Here is a 15499-nt window from a genome sequence, read left to right on the forward strand (position 1 = left end):
TTGAGCATGTCTCTCTCCTGGATGCATTCATCCTCCCTAAACTCCTGAGTTGGAGTGGTTCGCCTCAGGCAGAGGAAGCAATAATGTGAACCCTGGAGAGCTATTCAGAGTGAAGAGGAGAGTGAAGAGGAGCCTCCTTCACTGTTCTCCTCTAGCGGGCCGTTTGGGAGGCTAAACGGCGCCGGTATCCCTTATTAAACCATCTGGATGATGCTAATTAGATTATCAGAGATAAAGAGAAGGAGTTTTCTTTGTACATTTTAATGAGATAATGTGTCAGGCAATTGCGAGGAGAAGCGTTATTTTCCAACTGCAAAGACTTTCCAGGTGAAAAATCTACACGAAGGAACAGATGCAGGGGAATGATTAATGGTGCTTATCGGAAACATCTTGCCTACATAAGGTGAAATAGAGATGTGAACGTTGATGTCTTTTGTCTTTATCATCAGGGCTAGGCCACCACACACTGATAACAGTGTGGACATTGCTATGTGCTCATGGGTAATGGGTATCTTTAAAGAAGTTCTGTACGACTATTTAGGCAATTTAAAAGCGAAATAGTATAACTTTTGTTGTTTTTTTTCTAAATAAATGGATACATACAAGTTTATCCAATATAAACAAGGTTGACAAGTTTTCTTTTGAAAACTTTCCTGTATTTTGCAGATCTTGTCTTCCTGGTTGTTTCTTAAGACCGTGTCATGACATTTCGGTCTTTCATGATACATGCGTGATATTAATATATAACTCATAAGTGTTTCTTGCATTCGTTTATGTGTACAGATGTCCGTCAAGGGTTTCGGCGGACAGGTCTTTAGGTGAATTTGTTTTGAGCTGGTCTAAATGTTTTGGTCCATTGAGAAATACACAGTTAATGCGTATTTTACCTAGTTTACTACATACATGTTATGCAATTGTGTGTGATTTTTGTGATATGCATATGCAAATTTGTGGCTTTCCACAACGGTTCCACCAAAGTCTAACGTATGTACCACCGATATGTGACTTTATTGTTGCATATACGCCACACATATTACATTGAAATTACGTAACTGACAATGAATCCCTAATGAATTGCACATCTACAGCACAATAATCATACACGGTTCATGTTCTGTACTGATTTACACGTTCTTTGCATGGTTTATCCGAACTTCTTCTGTGGTTTTAACGTAGGTCATTCGTGATACGTCTGTGAAAATTTTACATAAAGACCACAACTTGTCTCACTTTTTCCACCTCTATTCACTTATGACCAATTTTCATCTGAGCAATATGTGCAAAATGTTCCCCCTACCCTAACCCTTAGTGGCTGTGTGACATAGCCTTTAAATATAGCTCCTATCTTTCACTGTGCAGAGGTATAGCGGACGACCTTTGAAAGGAGGGTCGCATGTTGGACTCCCACATTGCCCAAACATGTGTCAAAGTGTCCTTGGGAAAGACACTGAACCCCACATTACTAATGGTGGTTATAGGTTGTTGCCAGTGTTCACTTAAAGTGAACCAAATGTGTCCAGTCTAAATACAACCTAAGGCTTTACTCTGTATGCCTTACACTGACCATAAAATACTTACATTTTCCATTAAGCTCTGAACTTTGTAATGATTGTAAAAAAAAAAAAAAAAAAAAAAGAAACGCCACAGTCAGACATTTGGTGGATTCCAAACACATTTGGGGAAACAATTGTAAACTGTTTATCAACTACATTTATAAGATTAGTCTGATTTAGTCTATACTACAAATGAATAAAACTCAATTAGTATCAAATAATTTCAGTATATGTCAAAAATTGTTACCATATATGTTTTTTTTCACAACCAAGCTGAAATATTCTAAGATAAATGTCTGATGATGTAAACGTAGATGGATCCCAACTGGTCTTGGATGCTCCAGCTTCTAATGAGAGTGAAAGGGAAGGCTATTGATTAGGCCTGTCGCCAGAGAAGAACATAAAAGTAAAAGTACACATTCAATAAGGGGACTTCATACCCCGTTTGGCTAGTGTAAAGGTTAAGTCCTGGAGAATATCGCACTGATCAATAATCGTCTGTAACTTCACGCCATGGTCCACCATCACCCAAGTCACATAAGAAATGGCAAAGCGGGCTTTCGGGACACACTGCCTATTTGAGAGATTTATTTCAAACAATCTAGCCACAGGGGTTGCAAGCCAGTTGCCTCTGTGCCGGTCCCAAGCCCGGATAAATAGAGAGGGTTGCGTCAGGAAGGGCATCCGGCGTAAAAATTGCCAAAATAACTATGCGAATCATCCACACCACTTAAGACATACCGGATCGGTCGAGGCCCGGGTTAACAACGACCGCCACCGATGCTGTTAACCTACAGGGTGTCGGTGGAAATTTGACTACTGTTGGTCGAAGAAAGAGGGGAGGCAGAAGGGTCCGTGGCCAGAGAGAGAAGGGAAAAGGCAGGAACATAGGTTTGAGAATAGGGACTCTTAACGTTGGCACAATGACAGGGAAAGGCAGAGAGCTGGCAGACATGATGGAGAGAAGGAAGGTAGATGTACTGTGTGTGCAGGAGACAAGGTGGAAGGGCAGCAAGGCACGTAGTATTGGAGGAGGATACAAACTGTTCTATCATGGTGCTGATAGGAAGAGAAACGGGGTAGGAGTGATTCTGAAGGGGGAGTTTGTAAACAGGGTTCTAGAGGTGAAAAGAGTCTCAGACAGGATGATGAGCCTAAAGTTGGAAATTGAAGGGGTGATGGTGAATGTAGTCAGTGGGTATGCGCCACAGGTTGGCTGTGAGTTAGAAGTGAAGGAGAGATTCTGGAGTGAGTTGGATGAGGTCATAGAGAGTTTTCCCAGAGGAGAGAGAGTTGTTATTGGAGCAGACTTTAATGGGCATGTTGGTGAGGGCAACAGAGGTGATGAGGAGGTGATGGGCAGGTTTGGTGTGAAGGAAAGGAATCTGGAGGGACAGATGGTGGTGGACTTTGCGAAGAGGATGGAAATGGCTGTAGTCAACACTTACTTCCAGAAGAGAGAGGAACATAGAGTGACATACAGAAGTGGAGGTAGGAGTACTCAGGTGGACTACATCCTATGTAGACGAGGTCATTTGAGAGAGGTTAATGACTGCAAAGTGGTAGTAGGAGAGAGTGTAGCCAGACAGCACCGCATGGTGGTGTGTAAGATGACTCTGGAGGTCAGGAAGAAGAAGAGAGGGAAAACAGAAAAGAAGACCAAGTGGTGGAAGCTACAGAATGAAGAAACTTGTGAGGAATTTAGGCAGAAGTTGAGACAGGTCCTGGGTGGTCAGGATGAGCTTCCAGAGGACTGGGAAACTACAGCAGAGATTATCAGGGAAACAGGTAGGAAGGTGCTAGGTGTGTCATCTGGAAAGAGGAAAGACGGTAAAGAGACTTGGTGGTGGAATGAGGAAGTACAGGAATGCGTCCAGAGGAAGAGGTTGGCTAAAAAGAAGTGGGATGTAGAAAGGACTGAGGAATGTAGACAGGAGTACAAGGAAGCGCAGCGTAGAGTGAAGAGAGAGGTGGCAAAGGCCAAACAGAAAGCTTATGATGAGCTATATGACAGGTTAGACACAAAGGAAGGAGAGAAGGACTTGTACAGACTAGCCAGACAGAGAGACAGAGATGGGAAGGACGTGCAACAGGTAAGAGTGATAAAGGACAGAGATGGAAAGGTGCTAACAACCCAGGAGAGTGTACAGAAAAGATGGAAGGAGTATTTTGAGGAGCTGATGAACGTGGAAAATGACAGGGAAAGAAGGGAGGAAGATGTGGTTGTTGTGGAGCAGGAAGTAGCAGAGATTGGAAAGGATGAGGTTAGGAAGGCTCTGAAAAGGATGAAGAGCGGAAAGGCCGTTGGTCCTGATGACCTACCTGTGGAGGTATGGAAGTGCTTAGGAGAGACAGCAGTGGAATTTCTAACAAGGTTGTTCAATAGGATTTTAGAGAGTGAGAAGATGCCCGAGGAATGGAGGAGAAGCGTTCTGGTTCCGATCTTTAAGAACAAGGGTGACACGCAGAACTGCAGCAACTATAGAGGAATAAAGTTGATGAGCCACACAATGAAGCTGTGGGAAAGAGTAGTGGAAGCCAGGCTTAGGAAGAAGGTGGAGATTTGTGAGCAGCAGTATGGTTTCATGCCCCGTAAGAGCACCACTGATGCCATTTTTGCTTTGAGAATGTTGATGGAAAAGTACAGAGATGGTCAGAAGGAGCTGCATTGTGTGTTCGTAGATTTAGAGAAGGCGTATGACAGGGTGCCGAGGGAGGAGCTGTGGTACTGTATGAGGTCGTCTGGAGTGGCAGAGAAGTATGTCAGAGTAGTTCAGGACATGTATGAGAGAAGTATGACGGTGGTGAGATGTGCTGTAGGTCAGACAGAGGAGTTCAAGGTGGAGGTGGGACTACACCAAGGATCAGCTTTGAGTCCTTTTTTGTTTGCTATGCTGATGGACAGGCTGACAGACGAGGTAAGACAGGAATCTCCCTGGACAATGATGTTTGCAGATGACATTGTAATTTGCAGTGAGAGTAGAGAGCAGGTGGAGGAGCAGCTAGAGAGGTGGAGGTTTGCTCTGGAAAGAAGAGGCATGAAGGTCAGTCATAGTAAGACAGAATACATGTGTCTGAACGAGAGGGATCAAGGTAGAAGCGTTAGGTTACAGGGGGCTGAGGTGAAGAAGGTGCAGGAGTTTAAGTACTTGGGGTCAACAGTTCAGTGTGATGGGGAGTGTGGAAAAGAGGTGAAGAGGCGAGTGCAGGCAGGTTGGAGCGGGTGGAGGAAAGTGTCAGGAGTGTTGTGTGACAGAAGAGTGCCAGCAAGACTCAAAGGAAAGGCGTACAAGACAGTGGTGAGACCAGCTCTGCTCTATGGGTTAGAGACGGTAGCAGTGAGACAGAGACAAGAGGCTGAGATGGAGGTAGCGGAGATGAAGATGTTGAGGTTCTCCTTAGGAGTGACCAGGTTAGACAGGATAAGGAACGAGTACATCAGAGGGACGGCCCACGTTGCCTGTGTTAGGGACAAAGTCAGAGAAGCCAGACTGAGATGGTTTGGACATGTTCAGAGGAGGGATAGTGGATATATTGGTAGAAGGATGTTGGAGATGGAGCTGCCTGGCAGGAGGGCAAGAGGAAGGCCAAAGAGGAGATACATGGATGTCTTAACAGAGGACATGAAGTTGGCTAATGTTAGGGTAGAAGACGTCCATGATAGAGTGAGGTGGAGGACGATGATTCGCTGTGGCGACCCCTGATGGGAAAAGCCGAAAGAGAAAGAAGAAGAAAGATTTCAAACAAACACACTTTGCATGTAACAAACACCGAGAGGGCCTTGAGGAACGACAAAGTCACTTCTAGTTATTAAGATTTAATAAGCTGCGTAAATAACCGTGGCGTATTATCCCCCCCCATGATAAATATACTTAATTTTTCAATTCTAATGAAAAGCGAGAGGCTGCTTAAGCAAGACAAATGAAGGTTTGCAGCACCGAGTAACAACATTAGCTGGCTAATTAAACAACAATGGAGGATGCCACTGACTCTCACTGTAATTATGCATTGTGGTTTAATGCAAAAAGGGGAACGGCCCAGAAGGAATACAACCTTACAGAGGCGGCTGTCTGTGCCAGCTAGCCACAAACACTTCCACCTTTCTGACTGCTTTCTTATCTGAACGTCATGTCTGCGGCGGGATCGTCTTCTCCTGATGGTAACTTTATCCACCTTACAGATGGATGAACACAGAAATAAAAGGAGTTCCTGCATTGTTGTGGTTCCATAGAAGGAATGGCTAAGACAAATGCATGGTTTGGAGAAAGAAAGAAAAAATTATTTAAATTTGTGATTATTGTTGGTTTGGCACTTTCAGGCTGTTCCTGGATCAGTTTTACAATAAGATAAACTATAGACTATAGATCACTTCACAGTCTTTGTCGCAGCAGCCTAAAGAATGCATGATAAAGAAAAAAAATAATGCATACCTCGTACTTTTGGGAGAAATTTGTTTAACCAAATATGAGAACGAAAATAGACGTTTCTTTGTGAAGACAAATCAAATCATGTAATAGATAACAATAATAGGCTGAACATATGCACGCTTCACTACTGTTAACGTATTTAGCATCATGAAACAGAGGAGGAATCTAGTATATTAGCACAACATATGAACAATAATTCGAATGACCACTCGAAGAACATGCTAACAAGTCCATTAAACTCTTTAGATCACTTCAAATCAATAAATCTGTTACATTTTTTATCGTCTATGTCGCTCTGGAAGAATTACTCGAAGTCTATCGTAACCCTTCGTTAACATTGGGTATGTGCATTTAGCCCACGCTATCCAATACTAGCGGATGTCTGCCACCTGGAGTTGGAACAGGCTCGATGTCAAATGTCGAAGCAGTGCAAATCCCGCAAATCTTGCTCCAGGTTTTTTTTCTTCACAATTCTATTCTGATTTACATGAAATATGTTCAACTGCCTTGCCTCATATGTGAACTGAAGTGCCATCCCCTTCCTAACCCATAGAGTTCAATATGATGTCGGTCCACCTTTTGCAGTGATTACAGCTTCAACTCTTCTCGGCCTGGCTCTCAGTCTCCGCTCTAATTCATCCAAAAGGTGTTGTATCAGTTCCAGGTCAGGACTCTATGCAGGTCAGTCAAGTTCATCCAGACTAGACTCTGTCCTCCATGTCTGTATGGACTTTGCTCTGTGCGCTGGTGTTGGAAGAGGAAGGAAGAAGGAAGAGGAAGGCCTGCTCCAAACTCTTCCCACAAGGTTGGCAGGACGGAATTGTCCAGAATGTTTTGGCATCCTGAAGCATTCAGGGTTTCTTTCACTGGAACTAAGGGGCCAAGTCCTGAAAAACAAGCCCACACCATCATTCCTCCTCCACCAAATTTCACACTCGGGACAATGGAGTCCAAAATGTACCGATCTCCTGGAAAAGCATTATTCGTCACTCCCGAGAACACGTCTCTCTAGAGTCCAGTGGCGGCGTCCTTTACACCAGTGGTCCCCAACCACCGGGCCGCGGACTGGTACCGGGCCGCGGGACACTTGGCACCAAAATTTTGGCACCAGGACGCACAGAATTTTTTTTTTTTTCCATTTTATTGTTTTTTTTCGAAAAAAACGTTTTATTTTGAAAAGTGACCGGATTCTCTCTGTTACATCCATAATGCTTAACACACGTCAGAGTCGCTACACCAAACATCACGTGATACACACCTTGCGTTGTACCGGTCTGCGGTGACAAAAAGGTTGGGGACCACTGCTTTACACCACTGCATCCAACGCTTTGCATTTCACTTGGTGATCTGTGGCTTTGATGCAGCTGCTCGGCCATGAAAACCCATTCCATGAAGCTCTCTGCGTGCTGTACTTGGGCTAATCTGAAGGTCACATGAGGTTTGGAGCTCTGCAGCAATTGACCGTGCATAAAGTCGACAACCACTATGAGCTTCAGTATCCGCTGACCCCTCTCCGTCAGTTCACGTGGCCTAACCGTGGTTCCCAAACTCTTCCATTTTCTTCTGATAGACCATGAATAATTTGTTTCATTAAACAATTCATGTTATTTAAAAATGCCCTTTGTTTTTTGTAACTTTGTCTTAAAAGTGACAATTCAATTATTACTATTTTAATTAGACATTCATTTGTATTAACCTTTTATTGCTTTCTAGATTTTTTTGACAAATAAATTAGAAATCCAGGCAATTTAAAAGGGGGCATTTTTTAGTTCATATTTTTATGCAATATAATTTATTAAATACAAAAAAATAAAGAATTGTGTTTAAAAGTGACAATTTAATCATCTAAGTACTACTGACTTTCAAAATAAAAGCTGTAAAGTAAAGTTTTAGGAAAAGAAAGTCATTTAAATGAGGCTAAATTGCACAATGAAATGTCAACAAAAAAAAAATCATTGGAAATATGAGTGAAAAAATGTTGCTTTACTTAAGCGTTCTGTTTTCAATACGATTGCAGGAATCTATAGTTTCCAGTGGAGCATGAGAGAGAATGACGGCCTTTCTTGCTTCATCTGAAAAGGCTATTAATTGTGATTCCCTGCTGTGAGGTTTGCAAGCCTATTCCACGCGGGGCCTATTTTCTCTCAGACCCTAAAGTATTTCATTAATTGACAATTTGTATACCCTTTAGGCTCAGAAGGTCTCTGACAGATATTCCACATGTAAATTCTGGTTTGGTAAGTGGCACAGTTGAACCCGTTAAGCAGCACCTGCTTTTCTTCTCCCCACTGCTGACCCTCGCTGACCTCCAACCATCCGGCTGTGAAGCTACTTTGGATCGCAGGAAGGCTGTTTTGTGCATTTCAGGACCTGTGCCCGTTAGACGCATGTGAGTGTGCTTTTACTGGGACTGAAATTGCACTTCACACTGTGAGGTGAGGCGCATGCTGTGAGATCTTTTCCCCATAAAGACCAGAGGAATGCTGGGAATGAGATACAGGTGGATACAGGAGAGGATGGAAAAAGAACCCGTCTGCAGGGTGATGCCTCTACAGCTAGAATTTCTGGCAATGCGATTGTAAATAAAATAATGTTACAAAGTAAATCTGATTGAAGAGTTTCTTAGTCTTTCCATAAATTAATTAATTGCATCAACCCTTGAGGTAGAATTATTCAAGAAAAAAAGAAAACTTCTGGAATAGTTTATGGACTATGTGAGATAACACACAGAACCCAAATGAAGAAGGAGTGACTTTGGGAGATCAAAAAATGCATTTTAAAGCATTTTCATTGCAACAGTCAAAAAGTATAATTCATTAGTTCAAGTTACTTCATAACTAGTTGACCTTACATGAACATTTTTTTAAATAGTACAATTGTTCTGAGATTGTTGGTGAAAATAGCAACTGATTGGAAATAAAAAATGTGTTGTATTTAAAAGACTTGATTGACTAAGACATCAAAGAACAATACTTTAAAGCAACTGAACCAAATAAATAATCTGAATAAAAACAAATGTAAAACCAGAAATTAAACTACTGAAAATGCACTGGGAAACTGGGATGTTAGCGACTCAAACATGGTGTTTAGCCGTCCCATGCTACATCCCGGTTCATTTTTCATGGTCTTTTTTTTGTTTTTTTGCAGCGCACTGTGCTCTGCATCCTGATTGGCTGTTGATCGATCTCCTCCTGTTTCCTGTAGAAAATGCATTCCGTTTGCCACATGTACACAGATCTTCAAATTGGTCAGATCTTTGTTTTTGGTTTGAACTCAAAGTTTAAACATGAGAAAAAACTGTGAAAGTGGTCCTGTCTGTCTGAGAAAATTGTATTTAGTATGTTGAGAAAAGTTTTATTGCCTTAAAATAACTATAATTACAGGATTAAACCTCGTCGCAGGTTATTCTTAGAATGCAGCCCTTACTTTATTTATTATTATTATTTTATTCTATTTATTTTTTACTTGCTAACTTTGTCAACTTTAGCCTTACAATATTATAAATACCTGTTTCAGGATTGTGTTTTGTATAATGTAAAACACAATAAAAATACCTTGAGATTAAAAAAAGAATGTAGCCCAAGCAGGAAACGAGGGAACGTAGTAACCCGATCTTTTTTCTTTTGAAATGCCTTTGTAGGTTGTTGTTTGTGCAAAAACAAGCCAAACCAGTCACTTCCTGTCAGATGAAAACATTTGTTAAAAAGGTTATTGAGCTCAAAGTTCAAATCTGTGAATATCTGGCTAATTTAACCAAACAGTTTTACCACTAAAAAAAGCGAGAGGTGGCAGAAACTGAAACCGAACAGAATATTCAGATTTTTTAGTAGTGTATTTATCTGTAATAATAAGCTTGAAATACAGTATAAACGCTGATTATAATAAAAATTAGAATAATAAAATAAATATCTGATCCCTGATAGGGATATGATATCTGATTCCAATCAAGTATGAAAGTAAGCGATCGGGCCCAAATTCCAATCACCTGATCAGAGTGGGACATCCCTAATCAACAAAAATGGACATGTTAAGTGGAAACACCGTATCCACACAGTACCCCCCCCAAACGTACAGGCCCCAGATGTCCCAAAAAGTCAGACCAGACCGGATGAGGACCCATACAGGAAAAATGGGTAAAAAATTCAGAGAATCCTAATACAATTTAAGAAAAGTGGAACATAAACTGGTGTGAACACGAGAATATCAAAGACAGAATCTAAAAACCCAGAGAAAAAAAGTAAGTTGAACACAACATGACACAAAAAATGAAAAACAACCAAAAAATCCCATTCTTTACCAAATGTTTAGCCTTGACACAAAGTTTTATAAATAAAACCAAGATATTTTATGAGGATATAAACAGAAAGATGTACATTGTGTTTCGTATAAACAACATTCTTGTTCGTGGAGAGGCCAAGTCTTTAAAAATGCACTTTAACTGTGCTGCAGCCTGTTATTTATTCACACCAGACTGTTGCCGAAGATATTACAAACAGCTCTCATGATCAATAATATAATCCTCTGATTGTACGTACTACATAAGTGTTAATTATTCACTAAACAAAGTGGCATAAAAGTCCATTAAGCGATGCTCACAGACAAAACAAGTGATTACTCCCAGCATAACTCTGATCTTAGGAATTATGTTTTATTGGTGTGGTGCTGAAAAATGCATGATACAAAATATTTATCTTTATTTTTCAAAGGCTTGTGATGCAAATCTCCGATGGTGAGCTCTAAATGGATGTCTCTTCAAAAATGCATGCGCTCCACAAAGCCCTCTCCCAGTCTGCAGTTTGAGAGGCTTTTTTCATGAATTTGTTATGAAATGCTGGTTGACAAATAGGAAAACATGAATATTGAAAACATTTACAGCATTTTACTTTATGAGTTGACACATTTAATATGCCGGCTAAAAGCCTACAGTTCCTGAACGGCTCCGAGAGCGTGTGTTTGTGTTCGTGTAATGCATGGAATTGTCCATCGGGAGACGCTCACTTAGGAGATGTCCTGCACCTCAAGGCTTCATGGACTCTTGCTTTACAGACACGGGGCGGTGCAGCGGAACTTTTAAACATGCACTCATTGCATCCATTAAGACCTGCTTGTTGGTGTGTTAGAATGGAACTAAATGTTAGCCTCTTTCAGCAGTGGAAGCTTTAGAGCAGGGGGTCACCAACGCATGCCCGTGACGACCATGTAACCCTTGTGCTATCCTAGGCACTTTCACATTGGGAGTGGGGTCATCTAGACCAGCGGTCCCCAACCTTTTTAGCGCCACGGACCGGTATGACGTTTTCACGGACCGGTCCTTAAAGAAGTAGGCAGAGTACTATTTTAACAGCTCTACGCTGAAGGAGGAACAGACAGGTGACAAGACGAACCCAGAGCTTTTATTCTGACACGCAGAAATCATCATCCTCTCCCCTTCCCACACTCATGGTGCGTACTGTCTATTAAATGTAGCTTTCTTTTTTTTGGGAAGTCAAAGGCTCCTCTTCTGTGTCTTGGCTGGGCGTTTTCCCCTTAGCAAAGAACCTTTCCAAAGATATATTTTTTTTTACTCATTTTGTTAGCTCCTGGGTTTTATTTTAGCGGTAACCTATTACGTGACTGAGAAGAGCGCCTTGGCCTGCGTCAAGAGTGACATAGACGGATGGGACAGAGAATCGGGCAATTTTTCAAAATAAAAGATCTTTCAGACTCCAAAATAAATAAAACGGAAGTCATGCTAAGTTATTTATTCTTTCTGTGCAGCCCGGTATCAAATGACCCACGGACCGTTACCGGTCCACGCCCCATGGGTTGGGGACTACTGATCTAAACCCACTAGACAGTGCGCTGAACCGTTTTTCTTCAATGATTTGTGATCTTCACTGGTGTCCATGGATTACATGAAATCTTTCCACCTTTATCCACCTTTGTCATGGTAGGGAGAACACGTCAATGTAAGGGTGGGGTCATCTGGACCCTATAGGATAGCAAGAGGGTTACAGTGCCTACATAAATGCTTTAAGAAAAATCACAATGTAATTCAATGATTTTCAAAAGTTTCATTCATTTTTGGGACAAATTAAGGGAGCAACAGGTGAGTAGCCACGGTTCTGCACTCATACATATGTACAGCGGGTGACGCCCACTCGCCCTCCCCGTTCCTTGTGTGCATCATATTCACCGTCAAATCCGCGTTCACTGTCTTTGTTTTAAGGTGCTGCTTGACGTTTTGTCCAAAAGTGTGTAAACCTGAAGCTCCCGCCGCGTGTGGGAGGAGCTTCTGTTATAAGCACACAAATCACACAGAATGTTGATAAAACGAACAGAATTAAACCAAAAATGTTAAGTTTTTATTCCTTAAGTCTTCGAAAAAAGCTCAACAACTTGTTCTGATAAGAAGATTTATGATTTCCTTGGCTTAAAAAATGTTAAAAGGGATTTTTCTGTACCACCAATACAGCAAGTGACAAATGTCAGCCATCTCTGAGCATGCACAGGGATACACAAAGTCTTTTTTTAATGCAGCAACACAACAAAACTAATGGTAAATAGATTTACTTTTTGCAAAATCTTGCCCTGATCCTTATTAGTTTTGATGGGATAAATCCTTTACTGCTCCAGAACAAGATACGAGCAGATCTGGTGATCTTTTTCGTCCAGTTTACGACAAAAAAAATACGACGGAACAATTTTCTTTTAATAGAACGTCTGCTATAATTTATAATTCTCACTCCTCCTCATTCTTTTGAGGGTAGCTCACCTTACTGCTGGGAAATCTGCTCCTTACTTTTGACTCTTTTAATATTCAGTGTTTGCCAAAAAAAAAAAAAGCCCTCCACTTTGCTCTGACAATCTAACCGGTGCGTGGGTAGATTGTCAGAGAGGAAAACGATAAATAGCACTACAACCGGCGTGATTGAACTTTGTTGTGTGAAGATCAGAGACCCCAAATCACACCTGACAATTCAAACAGGAAAAGTTTACGCACACACACTTACATACCCTTCCTTCACACACACACTCTTGGTTGACTCGTGTCTCGCTCTCTGGGGTGCTGCTTTATTAATGAGTTCGAGACATGAAAAGTATCTGGAGGACAGGAAGTGTCACTCATCAAAAAAGGCTGTTTTTGAACAGTCTTGGCGCATGTTACGGAATTATTCTCTTTCATGAGGACAAGAGACAATCAGTGATTGCCAGGGCTTTTCAGATGACCAGACCACGAGTTCTCCTTCTCAGACATGGCATGAATATTGCATGTAAAGTGTGCAAAGTTAAGGTTCCCTAGTGGGAATATGGGAAGGAAAGATGGCTGTAGATATTTGGTTCTGTTCATTATGACTGTTTGTAATGGGGGGGGGCAAAGAGAGTGTGACTTGTGTGATCAGCAAAAGAGAGTTATTACATTTCATTGATTAAATGCAGTGTTTTGAATAAATAAAGGTGGCACTCTATGTATGAATTGAGCAGATCAATGGAATTGATTTTTCCTTCTTGGGGGGGTAGTTCTGTCTGGCTCAATGAAAAGGTTTTTGTTTTTTTTTAACCTGCCAAGACTTAAGCCAAACCAAGACATGAACAGTGAGTGAAGATTTCACCCTAAGCCAGTGTTTTTCAACCAGTGTGCCGTGGCACAAGTGTGTCAAGTGTGTCGTGGGAAATTGCCCTCATTTACTGATCTAAAAACATTTCCATCTCCAGGATATCAGCTCTGTGTTCATCCAAACAGACCCTGATAAAACACTGAGTAGTTTGGAATATGAAAGACCATAAAATACTTTTTTCTTTGTGTTTATTTGATTCTATGAAAAGACATTTTGATAAGAATGACGGTACCGCGATTTAGCCGTAGATTCAGCTGTTTTCTGAAAAGTCCCACCCCTTTAACTGTCTCCACCAATCAATTTTGGAGGCTTAATCCCATGACGTCAGTCTGACCAATCAGAAGTGGTTAAAGTCTTCACTTCTTTGTTCCGATTCGTCTCATAAAGTCGCTTAGTTCCAACAAAAATAACATCTAAAGCTCGTCTTTAGCGGTGTAGCTTTCCACGGGATCTGGTATCAGACCGTGGAACAAGTGAACAAAACAATGGAGCTCAGAAACGCTAGTCCTTCTGCGTTCAGCGGCTGTTTGCACTACATCTCCCATGATGCATTGGGTCAAAGTGACAGCGTCTCAGCGCACAATGTGTTTTCCCTGTTAAACGTCTTGAAAATACAAGGAACACTCATCAAACAGTTTTTAAATCTTCTAACTTAACTTCTATTACATCTTTTAGAAAAAAAACAGCTGCAGCTTCCAGTTTTTTCTGCCACAATTATCACAAAAATGCATGTGAGATTGCAGAGGAGCTGTAGATCAATACAGACTATGAGTTTCTCCTTTTTTTAGTTTTTGGATGCTGGTGTGCCGCTGGATTTTTGTCAAGGTTAAAGTGTGCCGTGGCTCAAAAAAAGTTGAAAAACACTGCTCTAAGCAATCAACGTCCTAAACTGCATGAACTGGAGGGGTGGAACGACTCATTTGAACGATTTAATTCATATTGTAATTTGTGGTTAAAGATACGATTCATAGTCAAAACTGACGACAAACCTGGACATCTTTAGCCGACTCCAACCAACTTAGAGATAAAAGCCGTATCACACAGCGGCTTGGTACAATTTGTGAATGTTGCACAGATAATAAATGGTCATACATGAATATACGTGAAAAAAGTAAGAAAAGTTGTGGTTCTTTCCTTTAAATTTTCACAGATGTATCACGAATGACCCACGTTAAAACCACAGTAGTTTAATTTGACACTCAGAGAACTAGGCAGAAATTACAAAACACAAGAAAAAAGGAAATGACATTGCATGAAATTCAAAATTCAAATTTAAACAAGCGGAGGGAGAAAAAAAATCCAAATGTAACAGAGATTTCCTAATTCTGCTTCCAGGATATCACATTTTATATTAAATCATAACAAAACCAGGCTGAAAACAGTTAAATATATTTGATAATTGTTATTTTATATCAATGACATTAAAGCTGCAGCTCTGACAAGGGGAGGGGACGGGAGGATTCAGCACAACGTCTGACAGGTCACAGTTTTTGGTGTCCCACCGGCTCTGTAATGCTATAAAGACGCTGCTAAAACACAGTGGATTTATTTCTGTTATTATTTTAAAAAATACCAGTTTTTATTAATGTCCTATGAATTATTCTAGTCTTGCATTTGTAAAAAGACATTCACCAAAAGGAGAGTAAATTAACATGACTAAGTTAACGCAAACGTTTACTCCCCATGTGGCGACTAAGCCTCTAACCGTTACTCGCCAAAGAGGAGAAAATGCTTGTAACTGGCAAGTGTTAATTTCGGTCCCTTCAAAACAAAAGTATCACGATACACTGATTCTTCTTTTAAGAAAAAGTTATATGGTGATATATTTAATTATCGTTTTATCGCATATGTTATATATGCATAAACAGGAGCAGGGCAATATGGCCAAAAAAATTATCTCTATTTTAATCGAAACACGTCT

The 15499-nt window shown here is 40.9% G+C and overlaps 1 protein-coding gene across 3 annotated transcripts in view; it reads right to left on the reverse strand.

Annotated features, from left to right (window-relative positions):
* mdfic (MyoD family inhibitor domain containing) overlaps positions 1-15499 on the reverse strand; it is a 226433-nt gene that overhangs the window by 140746 nt on the left and 70188 nt on the right. Inside the window, exon 5 of one of the 3 annotated variants that reach the window (XM_078941496.1) lies at positions 6620-6867. The exons of the other annotated variants lie outside the window; for them this stretch is intronic. Coding sequence (XP_078797622.1) covers positions 6635-6867 — 233 coding nt within the window. The 3' untranslated portion in view covers positions 6620-6634. Of the gene's footprint in view, positions 1-6619; positions 6868-15499 lie in introns of those variants that run through there. 3 annotated transcript variants of the gene reach the window in all.

This window comes from Oryzias latipes, chromosome 23, assembly GCF_053564925.1.
Source record: "Oryzias latipes strain Hd-rR chromosome 23, Olatipes_Hd-rR_3.1".
Classification (NCBI taxonomy): domain Eukaryota; kingdom Metazoa; phylum Chordata; class Actinopteri; order Beloniformes; family Adrianichthyidae; genus Oryzias; species Oryzias latipes.